The following is a 17,797-nucleotide window of genomic DNA, read 5'->3' as shown; positions in this document are numbered from 1 at the left end:
CTGATTTTTTTAATGTCATAAGCAAACTAGACTTACTTGATATAGTCAATGTATATTCTTGATTTTCTATCAGGTTATTAAAACATGAGCCATTTATATAGACTACATCTTGTCTATCTTGGATCATTCACTTTTCTTTTTCTCTCTTTTAAAATGTCAGCACAGAACAATACATCACTTAAGAAAACCTCACTGCATTTAATTGTCTTGATCATTTTACTTTTAACAATCTTCATCTCCCTGAGTCTTTTTCTGACGGGTAAATGATTACTTGCAACCATTTTTTCTTTTTTTTTTATCTTCAATCTCACACATCCATTGCTAGAACTTCCACGGAATACTCAATGTCATGATATGTTAAATGAAGGACATTGGGAAACAAGCAAATACGATCGATGGCAATCATCAGGATGCAAAAATAAAATGTACAAAAAGAACGATCTCTATGAATGCTTAAATAACAGAACGGTCATTTATGTGGGTGACTCGATCATGAGAGAACAATACTATGCTATGACTCAATTCTTCAGACCTGGCAGACCCTCTCAAGAGGCTATCCATGCCGATCAACAAGTGATCATCCAAGAACACAACATAACCATCGAAATGTGGTGGGACCCATTCTTGAACAGCAACCGAACCTTACGCCTGCTGCAGGGCCAAGAGCCAAGACCTGCTTTACTGATCATGGATACCGGTGTCTGGTACATGAAAGACTTTGGCAGCAGATACCTGCAGGAATGGAAAAAGACGGTGGACAGAGTGTTTGATGGAGTACAGCAATACGCGATAGCTGACAAGGTGATGTTATCACCTGTAGAAGTTGTCGAATACGACAGGTTGAGCCCTTCACGGAAACAGTCCATGACGTACGATAAGATTCAGAGCATGAACCAATACCTGCGAGAGCGTGAGAGTACACTGGAAGATCCAGTGACCCCTTTGGCCATCCCGTTCGTTTGGAATGAGATCGTCACCTCTTCTAAAAATCAAACCTTGGACGGGCTTCATTTTCAACCTCCTGTGACAAGAGCACAAGCACAGTTAGCCTTGAACTATCTCTGCAACGATCAACTTCAAGAAAAGACACCCTTGGGGATGACCTGCTGCCACTCATCCAGATACCTAACCCTGGTGCTCTTATCGAGTTTATGCCTTATGGGACTGGTCGCTTTCATCCTCTTTAGTTACCGAATGAAACTACTTGAAATAATATATGCAATAAAGCCTCAACTGAAAATATAAAAGAAACCATTTTAAATATACGTCATTTTGCTTGTTACAAACGCACTTGTCTTTTTGTGTTTTGAAAATAGGACGCACAATTTACGTTAGTTGTTTTTTTTTTCTGAAAAAAAGAAGGTATCTCTTACTCTATTAGCGCTCGTTGTCCTCCCCAGGTAAATGATATACTATGTCACATCCCATTTATAGACTAGTAACAGGATCAATTACTGATCTTGACTTGAAATTTTGTCTTGGCATCCTATCCGTCAAGTTTCACTCCCTAAATGTGGGTAAAAAAAAATTAGTTTTTCATAGGATTTTATTCTTATTTTTTTGCCAGCACGTTGGTTCATTACGATGAGTGAATTTGATTTTATTCTATTTCTTTCCTTTCCGTTCGTTAATTTGATTAGTAAATTAAAATCATTTATAAAAAAAGATTGCTTAAAAGTGAAATCAATAGGAAAAGCCACAATTGAACCTCTCATGTTCTATAGCACAGAGAGAGGATCCAACCAACCCATACAAGAGAAGCCTTTGTGTTGGGTTGATGAATATACATTGATTTATGTTTTTTTTTCATAATCAACTGTACAAACTGTTCCCAGTAACGAAAACTCCGGATGAAACTTGTGTACTCAGATCATATTAGATACCTGGTAGTAAGGGGTAATCGAGCGTCCCCTGATGAGTTAGCGTGTGAAGGTGAAAAGTGATTGAATACTAGATGATTGGTTGCTAGAAAGATGTCAGCCAAAAGTTAAAACAACGATGATTGGAAATGGATCGAATCAAAAAATAATGGGAACAGAATGTTAATTTTTCTTTCAAAAAAAAAAAAAAAAAAAAAAAAAAAAAAAAAAAAAAAAAAAAAAAAAAAAAAAAAAAAAAGGGGGGTTGAAACAAAAGGCTTGTTTATTTCCCTAAAAAAAAAAAAGATAGGCAATAGATTTGATCATGTATGGATTGCTTAAAAGAAGTTGTATGAATTGAGGAAAAATTATTCTAGACTAGCAAAGATTCATTAATAAAAAATATTTAAACATGTGCTTTTGTCAGCCAAAGATGCAATTAAACACGTCTCGTATCATGTCAAAACATTTATGAAAATAAACATCCAGGTTGTAATTGATTGTATTAAATTTAAGATTCATTTAAGCTCTGCTGTTTAGTCTTTATTCTGCTTCTATACAATGTATTTTTTCTATTCGTCTTGTTTTAGACATGATCTCCTCAACTTCTTGCACAACGAGAGAATAGAAAGCTACAGGCTTATTTATTTTTAGTACTAAGAATGTAAATCATGTGATTGAAAAACTCTTTTAAAAGTGAATCAAGCCCTTATCATTTCAGAGAAATTTCTTCATCAACCTAGTCCATGCAATACTCATTTTAAAAGGTTGACTGTTATTTTTTATAGTTGCAATCAATACCCATGCTGCTTCAAAAGTTGTTTTGCAAAAAGTAAATGACAATTTCATGTCTGGATCTGTCCATGTCAGGTCCTCAACCTGTCACTACAAACATGAAAAAGAAATAGAGGCAAACAAGCAAAGGATAAACACATGTGTTGTTTAAGTGATTTCTCTCTTTCCGTATAAAGAGCTGTGTCCTTTGAAGAAGATAAGGAAAGAAAATCAGAAAAGAGCAGCTGTTTGTATGAATAAAACTTGACGCGTAGAGTTGACTTTCTTTACGAACATAAAGTAGGTCAATCGATGTTATTCTAAGCCAAATGCTGCAGAACGAATAAGAAAAGCTACATGGAGCATGTTTAGACGCATCTGTCTGTTCAGAGGGTCTTTCCCAGAACCCCCTATGGAGACAATTCAAAGCAGCATCGCTTGGTTCTTTGTCTCGAACATTTTTGCAGCAACCCAAAGCCCTCTTTAAAGCAGATAGACGGCCTCGTACGATCAAGATCGCTTTTCTAACACATGTTCAAGGCAAATATTAGTATAAACTTGATACAGTGACAATTCTCTATTAAAAAAAATCTTTTTTTGTTCTTGTTTCTGGCTCGATACCCTAGTAGTCCTTCCACATCGGATGGCTATGTTTTAACAAACATTACTGTTGACACATCCTGAGCTTGACAACGAAGGGCGCTGAGCCCTGGTCCCTTTAGAGGACAAGCTGCTAGACAGAGATCTATCAGATTTATCATCAAAACTGCCGAGTGCCTGTAGAGGATGCCAGAGAGGAGGGGGTGAGTGCAGACAATAAGAAGCATTTTTATCTCTACAATCGCGCTTTGGCTACCTGCCTCAACACGTTACTTATTGTTTGCTTTGTGAGAATGACTTGATTCCGGAAAGGTTCAGACGTGATGTTTCTCAATAGCCAAGGAGAACTCGAGAAGGTCCTGAGGATCTACATGAGCCATATCTAGCACGATGCTCTAGAAACCAGTTGTTTCTCCTGATCAATGTTCAACAGCGAGATGCATTCAGTGTAAGAGATAAACATCATAATAGCTTTTGAACCTTGTCTATTTTTTTTTATCGCTTCTTTTCTAATGATCTCAACTCATTTTATCAACAGTTTATAAAAACAGTGTACTGCAAGCGCATGGACTGTAGTATTCCACATGAATGCACGTGTATAGCGTATTTGTGATGCTTACCACTGCATGTGAAGGATGAGACAAAACATGTCCATCTTTCACCTTCCTTTGACAAGTTTGCGCTGAATCACAAAAGCTTTTGAAAGCCCTTGAGGCATATAAGAAACAGTGATATTTGTATTGTTTTGTTATAAAAAAAATCTTGATGAATGCCACAGGAATTTTCTACAAGTAAGCGTGTTCATCTTTGAAGAAGAAGATGAGGATCCAACAAGATGAATCTTGGGGATCATCAACAGTCATCAGATGTTGATTCATTAGAGTATTTTAAGGCACTGTGACTAACAAGGAAATGATTGAACCGTGATTTGTTGATTTCTTTGTTTGTTTGTGCCGACTTGACCTTTCTTCTTTCTGCAGTGCAGCTAATCTTTATCTCACATGGTGTATGAATCGTCATTAGACCAACTCAAGTAGACTTGTTTAAAAGAAACTAGAGTGTTCACCAGTTGGCGTTTATGACGATGAATGCTGATTGCATGGGGGAGTCCATCCAAAGCGGAATATAAAGCCGGATGCTGTTCAAGACAGCAAGAGGTTGCATGAGGAACAGGAAGGACATGGTTTACAGTGTGCCATCCTTTTTAGACTTGAATCCAAGTAGTACCTCTCTTTATGACAGGTTGTACCTGAACTGACTTCAACAGAGAAAATCATGATGTCAACCTGTGGATTTTGAGTATCAGTTGTTGACAACTTGAAACTCAATCGGTCTGTGAAGAGATTGAATTCATGTACAGACTGGGTTGTCATCTTGAATTTAATTTCAGCTCGAGTGTTTCATTTCACGTCGTCTCTTGCCTGACTTTGATCCTACAAGGCAGTGTGTTGACAACTTTTAGTTGGCCTGATCTGGTTCTTTTTTAAAAATCAAAAGGAGGGATGTCAACCGTTTAAGGAAGCAATCAAAGAAGAATGCAGGTTCTACTCTGTTTTAAATCCAAGAAAGAAACTCGCTCAGACAGCATCTGTTTACCTTTTCACATCAAGTTCCTTCAAAAAGAAAATTCTATATTTAAAACCGACGCCACAAAAAAAAAAAAAAACTCTTTTTAAATGACAGAGAGTAAACAATGTGCTTCATTTTTAATTTATCAACTTGGTTAAACTCGATCATAAAAAGAATTCCTTTTGGTGTCTTTATCAAATGAAATGATCGATTGTGTTGTTATTTTAGATGGCCACGATAGAATTTGCTTTTAAAAAGAAGAGATTGAAAACAAGAGATGGTCAATAGTCTTTGTGTGTAACTGGTAATGTTACAAATTGGTTCCGATGGATAAAAAAAAAAAAGAATGAGACATGTTCTGTCGAAAAGTAGTTTAGATGAAAATCATATTTAATAAAATATAATGTTTTTTTTTTGTTCTAAAGAAAAGGTAAACCTTTTGTGTAAAAGATAAAGAGGATCCTTATTTAAAAGAAGAATTAAAATGCTGGGACCATCCATGGTAATACAGACATGTCACAGGAATCAATTTCAAAACAACTAGATTTTTTTTTTCTTTGCAAGAACCTAGATGGGTCCATGGACTGCGGTATAAAAGAGATAAGGTACACATTGATTTATTTCTAATGCGATCGATAGTGAATGAGGTCATTTCACCTCATCCTTGAAAAAGAAGAAGGATAACGTTTATTCTAACGTTATTTATGTTTGTATATAGCATCATACGATGAAAAACAAAAGATTGGCACATCTCATTCGTGTCCTGTTCAATTGGTCAGTGTTCATCTTTCTCTTTTATGCTACACGAATCTTCCCGAGACACAATGGATGAAAACAACGATCGATTGAGGTCAGGAACAAGAAAGAAGACGGTCGAAAAGAGGGGTTCTGATGATAAATGTTGACATGTTTGTCAACATTTATCATCAGATATTCTTCACTAAACTCACCAAAACGCATGGTTCATCTTTTTTTCATTCGTAATAGAGTGCCACAATAAATACGACAACAACAACAAAACAACTTTAAATGATTCCAAAATAAAGAACAGTGAATCGGTTACAACAAAAAAGAAATTCTGCTGCGAGAAAACGAAAGGTTAGACAGCCAAAACGAAAAAAAAAAAAAAAAAAAAAAAAAAACAAAAAGGAAAACCCGGATTGGGTTTCTTTAAATATTCTTCCCGCATATATAAATAAGCTTTGCATTTTTTTATTTTTTATTATTTTTTATTCTTCTTACGGTTGTCATGGCTGAATACATTAAACCTCTAAATTTGCAAGGTGGTCAATGGTAAATGAGAGAAAGAATAAAAGATGCATGCATTTACTGATGGTTTATAGCTCGTGGTGTGGTAAATATGGTCATAAAAGGCCCACTTGTCCACTACTCAAATGAATCAACCTCCTCTGTCACATACCCACTCTCTTTTTTGTCCATGTACGCTGACGAAATCATAGACCTTTTTTCACAAGTTTGTAAATAGACCTTCCATGTCACCTTATTTAAAAAGTATTTTATAATAAAACATAAACACATGCTGTCACTCGTCGTCTTGATTCTTTTTATGGACCAACAGCTCATCCCATGACCTCACCAGACGTTCAAAACAGAAGGAGATACAAACGTTCAGTGGTGTCTTGTGGAACCGATTGTGTTTCGAAGGGGGGGAGGTGACAAGTGTGACAGAGTTGATGATTGGAGAGATAATCCTCTCACTTTCGGCTATCGGAAGTAGAGGTTCAGACGAATCATCCACATTGTTGCACAGATGTCTTGATCAGTGGCTCACTTCTATCTTTAAATATGAAACCTCTTTACACTTTATGAAGCTGTGGTACATCATCTGACTTGCCTTCAGAATTGATGTCTTGTAACAGGGTCAATCATCCCCCTTTTTCTCTCTCTCGCTGCCGTCAAAGAAAAAAGGATGGGTTCTGCCGATTTTGTTCAAAAAGAGTGTGTTCTATTCCGCTTAGATCCATGCTGATGATGAATACGAATGGATTAGATCGAAATGGAGTGAGACAAAGAGAGGATAGGCTACGTTGGCAGTGATAAAATAGAACATTCTTATTCGGGCCCATCTCAATTCAATACAATTCAAAGCAGAAGACTGTCTTTGTGTTCAACAAAAAAGAAGCCCTATTTTTTTTACAGAAATAAACAGTCAGTGAAATGATTGGGGATCGTTCATCATTTTACACTAAAAAGAGAATGTTTATGTGTTGTCATTGTAAATCCAATTGAGTGCCTCATGTCTTTTTTTTTTCCAAACCAGATGCAAAAGAAACTATTTTTCTTTTTTTTTGAAATCAAAAGTAGAACAGGTTTAGAAACAAAAAAAGTAAATTTAAAAAAAGTAGCTTGGAACACGACATGGACTGAAAATGCAATAGTCTACAATGCTTCAAAAGTTTAATTTTTTTTTTCCTTCTTGGCACGTTATACAAGAAAATGAATCGTGAAACGTTACCTTTCCTCCCCCCCTTTCTCTTCCATTCGCTCAAGTTCTTTCCATTCAGGACACTTGAAGGGATGTTTCTAGTGAATTCTGTAGAGAACAGGGTGTATGTGTCAAAAAGTCACTGTTCAAAAGGAAAAGGAACTTTATCTTTTTCACGAAAGGTTTCCCCTTTCTGAAACATTCGGATGGACATGCCATCGACAGGCATCATTGTCATCGTCTTCTAAAGGACAGTGATGGGCAAATTGGCCCGTGCTTCACGATTTCTTTTTTGTTGCTGCTGTTGACTCTTTTTCTTTGGGGTAGCACATGGAAAACAAATAGACTTGTAAGCCATTCTTCTTTTTGGCTTGGCATTAAAATAACATCCAAGTGTAATGACAAAGAGAGAAATGGATCAAACAGTCTTTTTTTTTTCCATCTGTTCTTTTCTTCTTTTTGTTTAAAAGACAAATCGGAGAACACAATTTGGGGAAAAAAAATAAAGTGCTACAAATATGCTTTTATTTACAGTTTTTTGTATCTGCGTCGCTATGTTAGCAATTTGGATGACTGCTGGATTTTCTTGTGATGATCGACTCAGTTAATAAATTGGTTTGCAATTGAAAGAAATCACACTTTCACGTTCTTTGCATCCAATAGAGGGGGGATAAGGGATGAATAGTAACAAAGGGTTGTTCTCAAATGATGATTCAATGCTGTCCGTAAAAAGAGGGAGACATTGTCTAAACAAGCGTCTTCTTCAAAACCAATGACGAAACCAACCTCTTCCGGTTAGCTTATCCATCCTACTTTTTGCTTTGACGATCGTCTGCTCACAAGCTTACCTGTTTTACCGCGTGTTGAACAATAAAAGTGTAAATGAATCGATCTTGATCAACAGGTTTCAAGAGATCCTCATAATCATCTAACTAAACGAAAGGCTCGATCATAATTATATGAATTTTTTTTTCTCATTAACCTTAATCAATCACGATAAGAGCATTGACCAGGTTATTTCACCCCCCCTTTTTGATTATAAATTGTTTACAGTAGGTTCCTTTTAAGAGATTTAACTTGCGGAAATCCCGAAAATAAAATAGGGGGAGGGGAAATAATTTAAGGAGAACAAAATAAATAAAAAAGAAAGAAAGGTTACTAAAGGACCTTTAGATAATGTAAAGCTCATTCATTTCTATTCAATAGACAACAGTGTATAGGAAAGAAAGAATTCGAAGCAGTAAAGAAAGGCCATGATCTGCAGTCATCATTCTCTCTTTCTTTCTTTCTCCCCTGCGTAAGGTAGGCAAATGACGAGAATACGTTTAAGGAGAGTGTTGCCAGAAAGAAAAAGTGAGAATAACAAGAACAAGAGATCAACCAACCTATGTATCACAGTTGACATGAAGGATATAAAGGAGAATGATTTTCATTAAAACAACAAATAGTCTCTCCTTTTTATCTCCTATTTTTTATATTTAAAAAAGAAATTTAACTTTCTTTTTCCTTTTCACTTCTCATTCCCCCAGTTCTGTTAAACCACACAATAGAAACAACCAAGCCCGTTTCTTTTGTCTTTCTGTCAACATGACATTTGATCGAATGAAAGATGAAGAAGTCGTAGAGGAATCTTCCTCCATGTTGTTCAATAACGATCTGTGGTCACAGCAACCTATGGCAAATTATGATTCAAGTAATATACCAATAGACATGTCACTGCCGGCAGTGGCATCTTCTTTACCCAGGCCTACTGTCAACACCACCAACCCAACCCTCGTCACCTCTCCACCTCTGCTGGATCCCACAAAGATTTATCATCCTGAATGGGGAGTGATCAAGGATCAAGATTTTCATCCGCTCACATTAAAGCATCAGCGAGACCTTGAGGTGCTCTTTCAATCCGGGTCTGCTATTTCTGATTTCTATTTTTGGCAAGCGAATCTGGGTGGTTACTGTATGGCAGATATGGTCCAAGGTAAACAAAAGAGGTGAAAGAAGGAGAAATTAACTTTATTAGGCGTCGTTGTCTCTACCGAAGGAGCCTTTGTGCTTGAAAGAAAAATAGTAGAAGGTGCACCCCATCCTGGAAGAAGAAAGAAGAAGCGAGGTTTAGGATAAAAGAAAAGAAAAGAAAAAAAAAAAAGAGAGAGAGAGAGAGGATGGATTCTATCATAGTTTATTATTGTATCATTTGGTTTCGAATGGGAGCTAATCATATAATAAAAAATCAATACACATTTATTCAGTGAGCCTTTTTGATTACCAAAGAAAGGATGTTCCATCGCTTCTTTTGCTGTCGGTCTATCTTGATGATCGTATTGTAACAAGTTGTCCAATAAATCAAAGAGTTCTTCTGACATGTATTTTTCATTTTGAGCATTCACAAAGCGACTCCAAGGGGTAGGTTTATACCTAATCATCTCATGAGTATCCTTTTCAGTCATTGAAAGCAAACTTACGTTCCCATAATCTTTTGTATGCGTGGGTCTAATTTTAATTCGTATTTTTGAAGGTAAGCATGTAATTTGTCTGTGCCTAATACTTTGGCTATCTTGACCAATTGATCATAATTATCACTTCCACTAAAGAATGGGTCTTTACGGAATACCTAGTGTATCATTAGCCCGTGACACAACCCCAGCTTTTCTTCAGGTTACCATGCCAGCCAACATACAACCAAAGCTCCATAAATCCAGGCTGTAATCATAATAAAACAGATCCACCAACAGCTCAGGTCCTTTGAAACAACGTGAGGCCACCCTGACATTGTACTTTTCTCCTGGATGATAAAAATCAGCTAAGCCCCAATCAATCAAACGCAACTATTCTTATTAATAAGCAAAGGAACACACAGCCTTGGGTTGTCTTTACCTGTCTTTGTTCATGGTCAATCATCACATTGTGAGGTTTTACGTCTCGATGCATGATACCCATCGAATGACAATAATCAATCGCCTTCAAGAGTTCAAACATGTAATAACGGACGTCCATATCGGTAAATGTAGGGTAAAGTGTTCTGAAATCAACATTGTTGACATTTTCAAATATCAAAGCAGGCACTTTGGACTAGGTTGCCCTCAGTATATAAACACACACATATTTCATCCACTTACTTCTGGGTCACGGACGATATCCAATAAACCAATGATGTTCGGTCCACCTGTCAAGTTTTGTAAAATCTTGATTTCTCTCTTAATCTTCTTCTTCTTTACAGGTTTCAATACTTTGATCACACAGCTCTGTTGGTTTAAAGCATTGATACCTGAGAAAACTTCAGAATATTTTCCTCGGCCAATCTTTTTTTTAATCTCGTACATGTCTTGTACTCTATGACCTCCATCAGTCTTTTTCTTTTTCTCTCACCATGTGTTCTAATTTACCCCCATTTTACTTGAAGTGATTCGTAATCATAATATTCTTTAGGTCGATTGGTATTTGCATAAGGATATGCTTTGGCAATACTCTCGTTCATCTCTTTCAAAATACAGGAACAAAAAAGAAGGAGAGGAAAAAAAAAAAAGAAAAAGTTTTTTAGTTGATATCCCGCAATCCACTGAAAAAAATAAGCTTTTTGTAAAAGCGAAAACGTTGTTATGCAGACACATATACTAAATAAGGAACAAGTCTATTTTTTTTTTTATAATTGGATACTAAATCACAACGCACTGTCTCATCTTCACAGCCTTTGAAAAAAAAAAAAAGGCTGATCTCGATCTTTTCATTCGCTACCCATTTCTTCAAAGTTTTGATAGAAGCTCTGTCTTTTTGATTTCGCTTCATTTTGTTTCTTGTCTTTCCTTGTCACTAGCTGGGCAATCATCGGTCCTACTTTTGTATCTATCGTTATTAGGCGCATGATGATAAAAGCCTACAAGAAAAGGAGTGTGCACAAAAGATCATCTGATATCTTTGCCTTTCAACAACGTCCTTGCTGTAGGGATTCAAGGTGAAGCCAATCGATTTGCTTTTTTTAAAAGTCAACCAACAGAACCTTAGGATCCGATTTCAAACGGATGAGCACCTCTTCATCGATCGTTCAAGTGGTACCAAACCAATTTGCTTTGATCGATGCCTTATAGGAAACCAGAGGGGATTCCGACACTTTCTTGTCACGGATGACTGCACCTTTAGATAGGCTTGAGACTGCCATTCAATAGAGATGAGATTTGACACAATGCCATGCTTTGATATCACAACAACTTCCTCCTCACAATCCTCCATACTGTGTCCATTCAGATTCATCCATCTTGAACATTCTGGAGAGAGAGAGAGGTGCATCTAGAGATTTTGAAATCAAGAGTGTGAGTACATGTTGGCAAGAACAGTGAAGATATACTTGTAGCAACATGTTGATATAACACATGTTTCCAAGAGGAATGCTTCCTACGCGATAGCGAAAAGGATGATGAACAGATGGATGATATGGCATACAAAAAAGAACTAGGCTTTATCAGTAGATGCTTATTGACAACGAGTAGCAAAAGAATGGATTCATCATTGAGGTAAAGAGCCAGTGATGATGACAAGCGTGTGGAGCTCCTGATGTAGTGAGCAAACCAAATTTATCACATTATAAACCAGGGAACAGAACGCATGAAATTAAGTTTGGCATACAAGGAAAAAAAAAAAGCATGAGCCATGTATACGAGACACATGATGTCTAGTAGACAATAGAAGCCTATACGCATTGTTTGACATAAAAAACAGAAGCAGGACATTGAGAGGGGATAAAGCGATCTCTTTCTAAACACTATCCACCCTCCTGCTAGGTACAGCGGCTTTGACAAAACGGTGTGCTGCGGACATCCAAAGAACCAAGACACCACCTACTCTCAGACGCTTCATGAGAAGGAAAGAGCATGCTATAGACACCATCTCCCATGGGGAGCCTTCGACAAGACCCCGGGCTGTCTATCCCAAGCTTGCTTTAAAGGAAAACAATTTCAAACGGGGTGGCTTGTTTTTTCTTTTTCTTTTTAATTTTCCTAATGACAAGTCAAATAAACTTATTCAACGATCGATTAAGACAACAGTTGGAAACACTCGAGCTCGAGTATCAACGCTGGAATAACTGTAAGCAAGACTATGACGCACTCGAAGCTCTCTTGACCACCTTACCAGAGACCACAACAAAGACAGCCATGGTATACATGTCCATTGAAAGACCTGTCACTCACCTCACAGTGTAGATTCCCATGGGAAAATTGGCCTTTATGCCCGGAAAGCTGATTCATACCAACGAAATACTTGTCTTGTTGGGTGATCAGTATTATGTGGAACGTTCAGCCAAACAGGCTATTGAGATCTTGGGTCGAAGAAAAGAACGTAAATAAATGTAAATAATAAAACGCGCAATGCTGACAAAGGGGAACTACGTAGATGTGAATACCAATCTGAATCTGGTGGAAGCTGAAATCAATAGTGTGAAAGCGAAATCAAAAGCACTGGTCGACACGGGCATCTTGTCTGAAGCTCAAGTAAGGTTTTTCTGTGCTTATCAAAAAGAAACTCACCCTTTGTCTAGTTTAACGAAGAAGGTTTACCGATTATGGAAATCAGAGAGGAATGGCCCGAAGAAGAAGGGAAAGTGCTACAGAAGGTTCAAACCAAGGTGGAGGAGAAAACGCCCTCAAGCACACTGCCACCTTCTGTTCAGCGCGCGCGTGACATGATGAACAGTCAACCTGCCAAGGACAGTGGGGATGAAAATAAGGCCTTGTTTGACATGCTGAAGGAGCTTGAAGAAGAAGAAGAGGAGGAGGAAGAGAAAGAAAAGCCTCGTGGACAGGGCAAGCCTTGGTTAAGAGGATTAAATGAAGAGAGTGATAAAGAAGCCGAAAGCGACAATGAGGACGATGAACGATATGACATGGAGCTCTCTGAAAACATCTTTGATAAATTCGATGAGGAAAACGACGAAGAGTTTCCGTTGGATGGTATTGTGGATCAAGATGATTTTACCTACCATGATCAGGAAACACAAGAGGAAGTGTATGAAAAGAGTACGCCTTCTGTGTTGACAAAGCCCAAACATAAGAAAATAGAACCTGAAATAGAACTTGAAGCAAAGGAGCTGAAGCCAGCCGTGCAGCAAAAGGTGGCTGAATCTGTTCCTCCCACAGATGAATCTATCCAACAAGAAAAGACACCCAAGAAAAAGATGTCCAAGTTCAAATTGATGAAGCAGCAAGAACGAAGAAAGGACGCTCCTGTGACAAAGGAGGAAAAAAGAAAACCAGTGAAGGAAGAACCAGTAAAGGAAGAACCAGTAAAGAAAGAAGTGAAGGAAGAACCAGTAAAGAAAGAAGTAAAGGAAGAAATAAAGGAAGAACCAGTGAAGGAAGAGGTGAAGAAGGCAAAAGATGAAAAGGAATCCACACAGGAAAAAGAATTACCAAAGAAAAAAGTATCTAAATTCAAGTTGATGAAGCAACAAGAGCGTAAACAGGATACTCAGAAACCATCTGTGGAATCTTCAATAAAAGAAGTCAAGGAAGAACAGCCTTCGGATGAAGAAAAGGAAGTAAGAAAGGCCGTTCGAAAAGTAACTTGGGATGCCCATGCGACTGTGATTGAGCACGAAAACCATGATGCCCCCTCTGTCTTGTCCAAAGTATCGAGCTATTCGGAACCTGTAAAGAATGAGGGCAGCATGCCAACAAAAATCCGATCTGCATCTAGCATTCTTCAGGTCATACGTCAAACACAAGAGGATGATTATCCTTCACTGGATGATGATGACTATGGAACACAAACAGTCGATTTGAACGAATTGATCCGATTAGCGCGTGAAAATCAAGAACCCTTTTATAGGCCTGCAGATGGATCGATGATACCCATACCAAAACAGATGGAAGAAGAGCAGCAGCAGCAGCAGGGTGGTATCATTATTGCAAAGAAGAGTAAATTGGATAACAAGATCATGAAGGGTTCTGTGATGGAAAGAGAGAGTGTGTCGGTTGATGTGGATAAATTAGAAGAAGACATGGATCTAAAAGAGGTAGCATAAGAGAAAAGAAGTGTGTTTTGATTCTTAAATTGTTGTTGTAGATCACTAGCAGATATCATGCAAAAAGACAGCAAATATTAGCAGCCACGGGTAGTTTATCATTTGAATCAAAACCTGAAATTGAAGTATTTGATGAAGAGCTGCCTTTGCCAAGTAAGCAACTACAAGAAGAAGAAGAGGAAGAGGAAATACCAAAGAAGGTGTCGAGGTTTAAGGCAGCAAGACTTCGTATGAAGGAAAATCAATAAAGTGATTTATTTAATAATAATTTGGTATCTAGTTTCAGTTTTTTCCCTTGTCCTTATTCCTAGTAAATCATTAAGGGCAAGAACATGACGTGACTCATGGTGACTTACTGTTCATAATTATATTTATATTGATTGTATAGCTCTGTATCCATATCCACTAATGATTTTAATGCGGTGAATGCCATCAAGTGAATGTTTTTATTCCAATGCTGCTGTGTATAAAGAGAATCAAACAGGATGGGTAAAATAACAGCGATATTTTCATGCATTAAATTGAGTATGTAACCATTATTCCAAAAGAACAGAGCCCGCTCTGCTACTTGAAAATGAGTACTTGCAATAGATTGAGCTACCTTTTGAAAGACGGGGACCATGATCTGTTGGAATTGGTTGTGATCACATACAACCAATATTTCTTCTAATGTTGATAAATACAAGACTTCTTTTGTACTATTTACTTTGGGCCAATAACGTAATAAACTGCCTACAACCTATAGCATCCTGTGATTAGCATAGAATGAGAGGGGGGATGATGACAAGTAAACCTCTTGTGTGAGTGAGGGATCCTTTTCCAAGAATTGTACAACAGAATAAGCTAATTGAGCATGGTATATTGTGAGTGAAGATGGTTTATAAAGTGGTATCAGCACACGCTTTAAAAATATTTTATGTTCTTCTTTTAGAGGTAAAGCAAATCCATTGATAATGCTACACAATAAACATGAGCCATGATGATTTCCCCTTGAATCCATTCGGCTTACCTCCCTAATATCTCTAATAGTTCAGCAATACCATTAAAATGCTCTGTCTCATATATGAACTGAAAGAATATGTTATTGATTGATTTCCTAATAAATGCCCTTAGACCCAAGAATTTGCCGTAAAGTCTATGCAAGATTGTCTTGAGAAAGTCTCTTTCTCTTGGGTCTTCACTATCAAATAACTCTAATATCTACTTGTGCATTAATATCAATATTCATATACAACTTCTTTTTTTCTTTACCTGTAAAATAAACCTTTGATCAATGTACCTTTTTGCAATATTCACACTAAAATCAGGCGACTCAACAAATCTCAAAAAGAATTCATAAACAAGCTGTAGATGTGACCATGATGCCTCTAGGATCGGTTCATCTTCCTCAGGATCCTCTACTATTTTTTTATGATCGCAAGGTGGTATTGTACGAAAGAGGTTGATGGACACCTACTCTTTAGAGATTAGTTGTTGTTTAATCGAGCAGACAGAAATACCATCTTGATGACGTGTGGATAGATCAAGTCTGTAATGGAACCCTTTGTGGTAGCAACGTATTCCAACATATCTTGTAATGCTTGACGTTTAATTTCTTTTCCTTTTAGATTTGAATCAGCATCCGTAAAGTCAAACATAACTTGACACTGAGCCAACTTCTTTATAAAGATATCCCCTCTTTTGTTGACAGGAGTGTCTAAGCAAACATTAATGATGTATATTACAAATATGAATAGAGAGTACCTTTGAGTGAAGGTAATTTTTCTAACTCCACTTTTTCATTTGCATGAAATCTAGACGATCTTTGTTTTTTTGGAACTTTCCCAATGGGCACCGTATCTTTGGATGCACCTTTTAACCAAGCTACTGCACTTGGTTGCTTTTGTATTTCTCTCTATTCCAAAACATCTTAATCATTTATAGGAACGCGTATACAAATAGTCTGTTTACAGTAATGGATGCTTTATCAGCAACAACGATAATAGAAGTATTCTTTTGTAAGGATGTACGGGATAAAAGAGGAGGCTCTATTATCTGCTTCTTTCCATCCTTTTGCTCTTCTACTTTTTGTGTTTTATTTCTTGAAAACTATTTTCTAATTAGCTCTCCCTATTTTTCTTTTATAATCATAAAACTCACAGCTACTTTTATTCCTTTAATCATCTTTTAAAAATAAGAATAAAAAAAAAAAGAAGAAAGGGAGAAACCCTACAGACACAAACAAACATTGAGCAGAGTAAGAGTGTGTATAGATCACATGATAAGAAACAAGCTCAAAAGGTGTTTCATTGGATTTTATTCTCCACCCCCTCTTTTTTCTCTTATTTTTTCTCTTGTTTCTTTTTTTCCACTCTTTTTATTTTCAGTGTATATTATTATTAATGTGTCATGTCATCTTTCAAATTATACGAAGAAGAATCAAATGATGACTCAAAATGGAATAAAAGAGATGATGTTTCAATTTATTCTACTAGCAGTTCAGTCTTTAGTACTTCCAGTCGACTTGGCAAAATACCCAGTGCAGTAAAATCCTCTGTTAAACATATCTTTAGAGATTCAACAAGTCGAATCAAAAGAAATACTTCAATTTTATTTCGAAAAAACAATACCACAGAGACAACAGCCAGGTCTATCACTAAACATCAATGTGCAGGCCATATTGATGAACAAGAAGAGCAAGTAAGTGTTAATACTAGTTTGTAAAAAACATGTGTTTATTTTTAATAAAAAAGAAACAGACGCCGATGCTCCATCAACTAGCACACAACAATCTAGGAGGTTTATTCTTATTTAAAGGATTAATCACGACCACCTTGACCACTTTACACACACGACTTACCAATGAATGTGATCGTACGTTGGTAAATGTATTAACAGAGCAACAAGAGAACAGAGAATTTCCTCGTGAACAGTTGGCATCGATCATAATAGAGCTGTATAAAATGTCAGAAATGGTGCGGTGGGAGGACGAAGAAGAGTTGAAGAGACAAGTCAAGCGTGATATTTCCAGATTGGATAAACAACTAGACATAGTCTATGAGAAGGATGCCATCGTCAGTTCAGTAAAAGAGATCATTAACAACATGAAACAAGTAATGAATCAGTGTATCTGTCAATACTATAAAGTAGTTGAAAATGCCATGGTGATACCTTGTAAAGGATACAGGATCGAAGGCAAAAATAATTATAAACATCAGATAGAACCTATTACACAAGTGATCATATCAGATCAAGTGGAACATATGGATAAAGATGCTTATTGGTACAGAAATTATTTCATGGGCAATTCAAATGTGTGCCATTTTTTTGGTTATCACCATGGTGACCCGTTACTTGTATCTGCTGCAGTAGAATACATCGATAATAAGAAACAATATAGAATCATTTATAGAAGCAAGGAGGTAATTTTATAAATATAAATCTGCCTCTGTGTGCTAATAAACAAAAAGAACTCAGATCAAAGAAGACTGATCGAAGATTCATTTTTATTAAATGCGCCTACTGAAAATACCTCAACAGTAGATATACCCAATACAACAT

General features: G+C 36.9%; 6 protein-coding genes across 6 annotated transcripts; 5 read left to right on the top strand and 1 right to left on the bottom strand.

The window, feature by feature from the left end:
* Positions 1 to 423: 423 nt before the first annotated feature.
* On the top strand, positions 424 to 1,245 carry RO3G_04775 (uncharacterized protein; the record flags this gene model as incomplete). Its single annotated transcript, XM_067659365.1, has 1 exon — positions 424 to 1,245. One exon carries the CDS (start codon positions 424 to 426, stop codon positions 1,243 to 1,245), a length of 822 nt encoding a protein of 273 aa, XP_067515466.1.
* Positions 1,246 to 6,051: 4,806 nt separating this feature from the next.
* On the top strand, positions 6,052 to 6,200 carry RO3G_04774 (uncharacterized protein; the record flags this gene model as incomplete). The annotated part of the gene is made up of 2 exons (XM_067659364.1): positions 6,052 to 6,095; positions 6,146 to 6,200. 2 exons carry the CDS (start codon positions 6,052 to 6,054, stop codon positions 6,198 to 6,200), a joined length of 99 nt encoding a protein of 32 aa, XP_067515465.1.
* Positions 6,201 to 8,835: 2,635 nt separating this feature from the next.
* RO3G_04773 (uncharacterized protein) lies at positions 8,836 to 9,366 on the top strand (the record flags this gene model as incomplete). Its single annotated transcript, XM_067659363.1, has 2 exons — positions 8,836 to 9,223; positions 9,266 to 9,366. The coding sequence occupies 2 exons, from the start codon at positions 8,836 to 8,838 to the stop codon at positions 9,364 to 9,366; spliced, it is 489 nt and encodes a 162-aa protein (XP_067515464.1).
* Positions 9,367 to 9,427: 61 nt separating this feature from the next.
* Positions 9,428 to 10,565, bottom strand: RO3G_04772 (casein kinase II subunit alpha; the record flags this gene model as incomplete). The annotated part of the gene is made up of 6 exons (XM_067659362.1): positions 9,428 to 9,456; positions 9,512 to 9,660; positions 9,708 to 9,856; positions 9,906 to 10,070; positions 10,120 to 10,314; positions 10,362 to 10,565. 6 exons carry the CDS (start codon positions 10,563 to 10,565, stop codon positions 9,428 to 9,430), a joined length of 891 nt encoding a protein of 296 aa, XP_067515463.1.
* Positions 10,566 to 12,236: 1,671 nt separating this feature from the next.
* RO3G_04771 (uncharacterized protein) lies at positions 12,237 to 14,697 on the top strand (the record flags this gene model as incomplete). The annotated part of the gene is made up of 7 exons (XM_067659361.1): positions 12,237 to 12,392; positions 12,438 to 12,573; positions 12,628 to 12,725; positions 12,773 to 13,882; positions 13,940 to 14,248; positions 14,299 to 14,465; positions 14,646 to 14,697. The coding sequence occupies 7 exons, from the start codon at positions 12,237 to 12,239 to the stop codon at positions 14,695 to 14,697; spliced, it is 2,028 nt and encodes a 675-aa protein (XP_067515462.1).
* Positions 14,698 to 17,199: 2,502 nt separating this feature from the next.
* RO3G_04770 (uncharacterized protein) lies at positions 17,200 to 17,608 on the top strand (the record flags this gene model as incomplete). Its single annotated transcript, XM_067659360.1, has 2 exons — positions 17,200 to 17,349; positions 17,486 to 17,608. The coding sequence occupies 2 exons, from the start codon at positions 17,200 to 17,202 to the stop codon at positions 17,606 to 17,608; spliced, it is 273 nt and encodes a 90-aa protein (XP_067515461.1).
* Positions 17,609 to 17,797: the final 189 nt, after the last annotated feature.

This window comes from Rhizopus delemar, genomic scaffold (assembly GCF_000149305.1).
Source record: "Rhizopus delemar RA 99-880 supercont3.3 genomic scaffold, whole genome shotgun sequence".
Taxonomy (NCBI): domain Eukaryota; kingdom Fungi; phylum Mucoromycota; class Mucoromycetes; order Mucorales; family Rhizopodaceae; genus Rhizopus; species Rhizopus delemar.
Note: the sequence above shows the minus strand (reverse complement) of the source record. Positions and strands in the feature narration are given on the sequence as shown.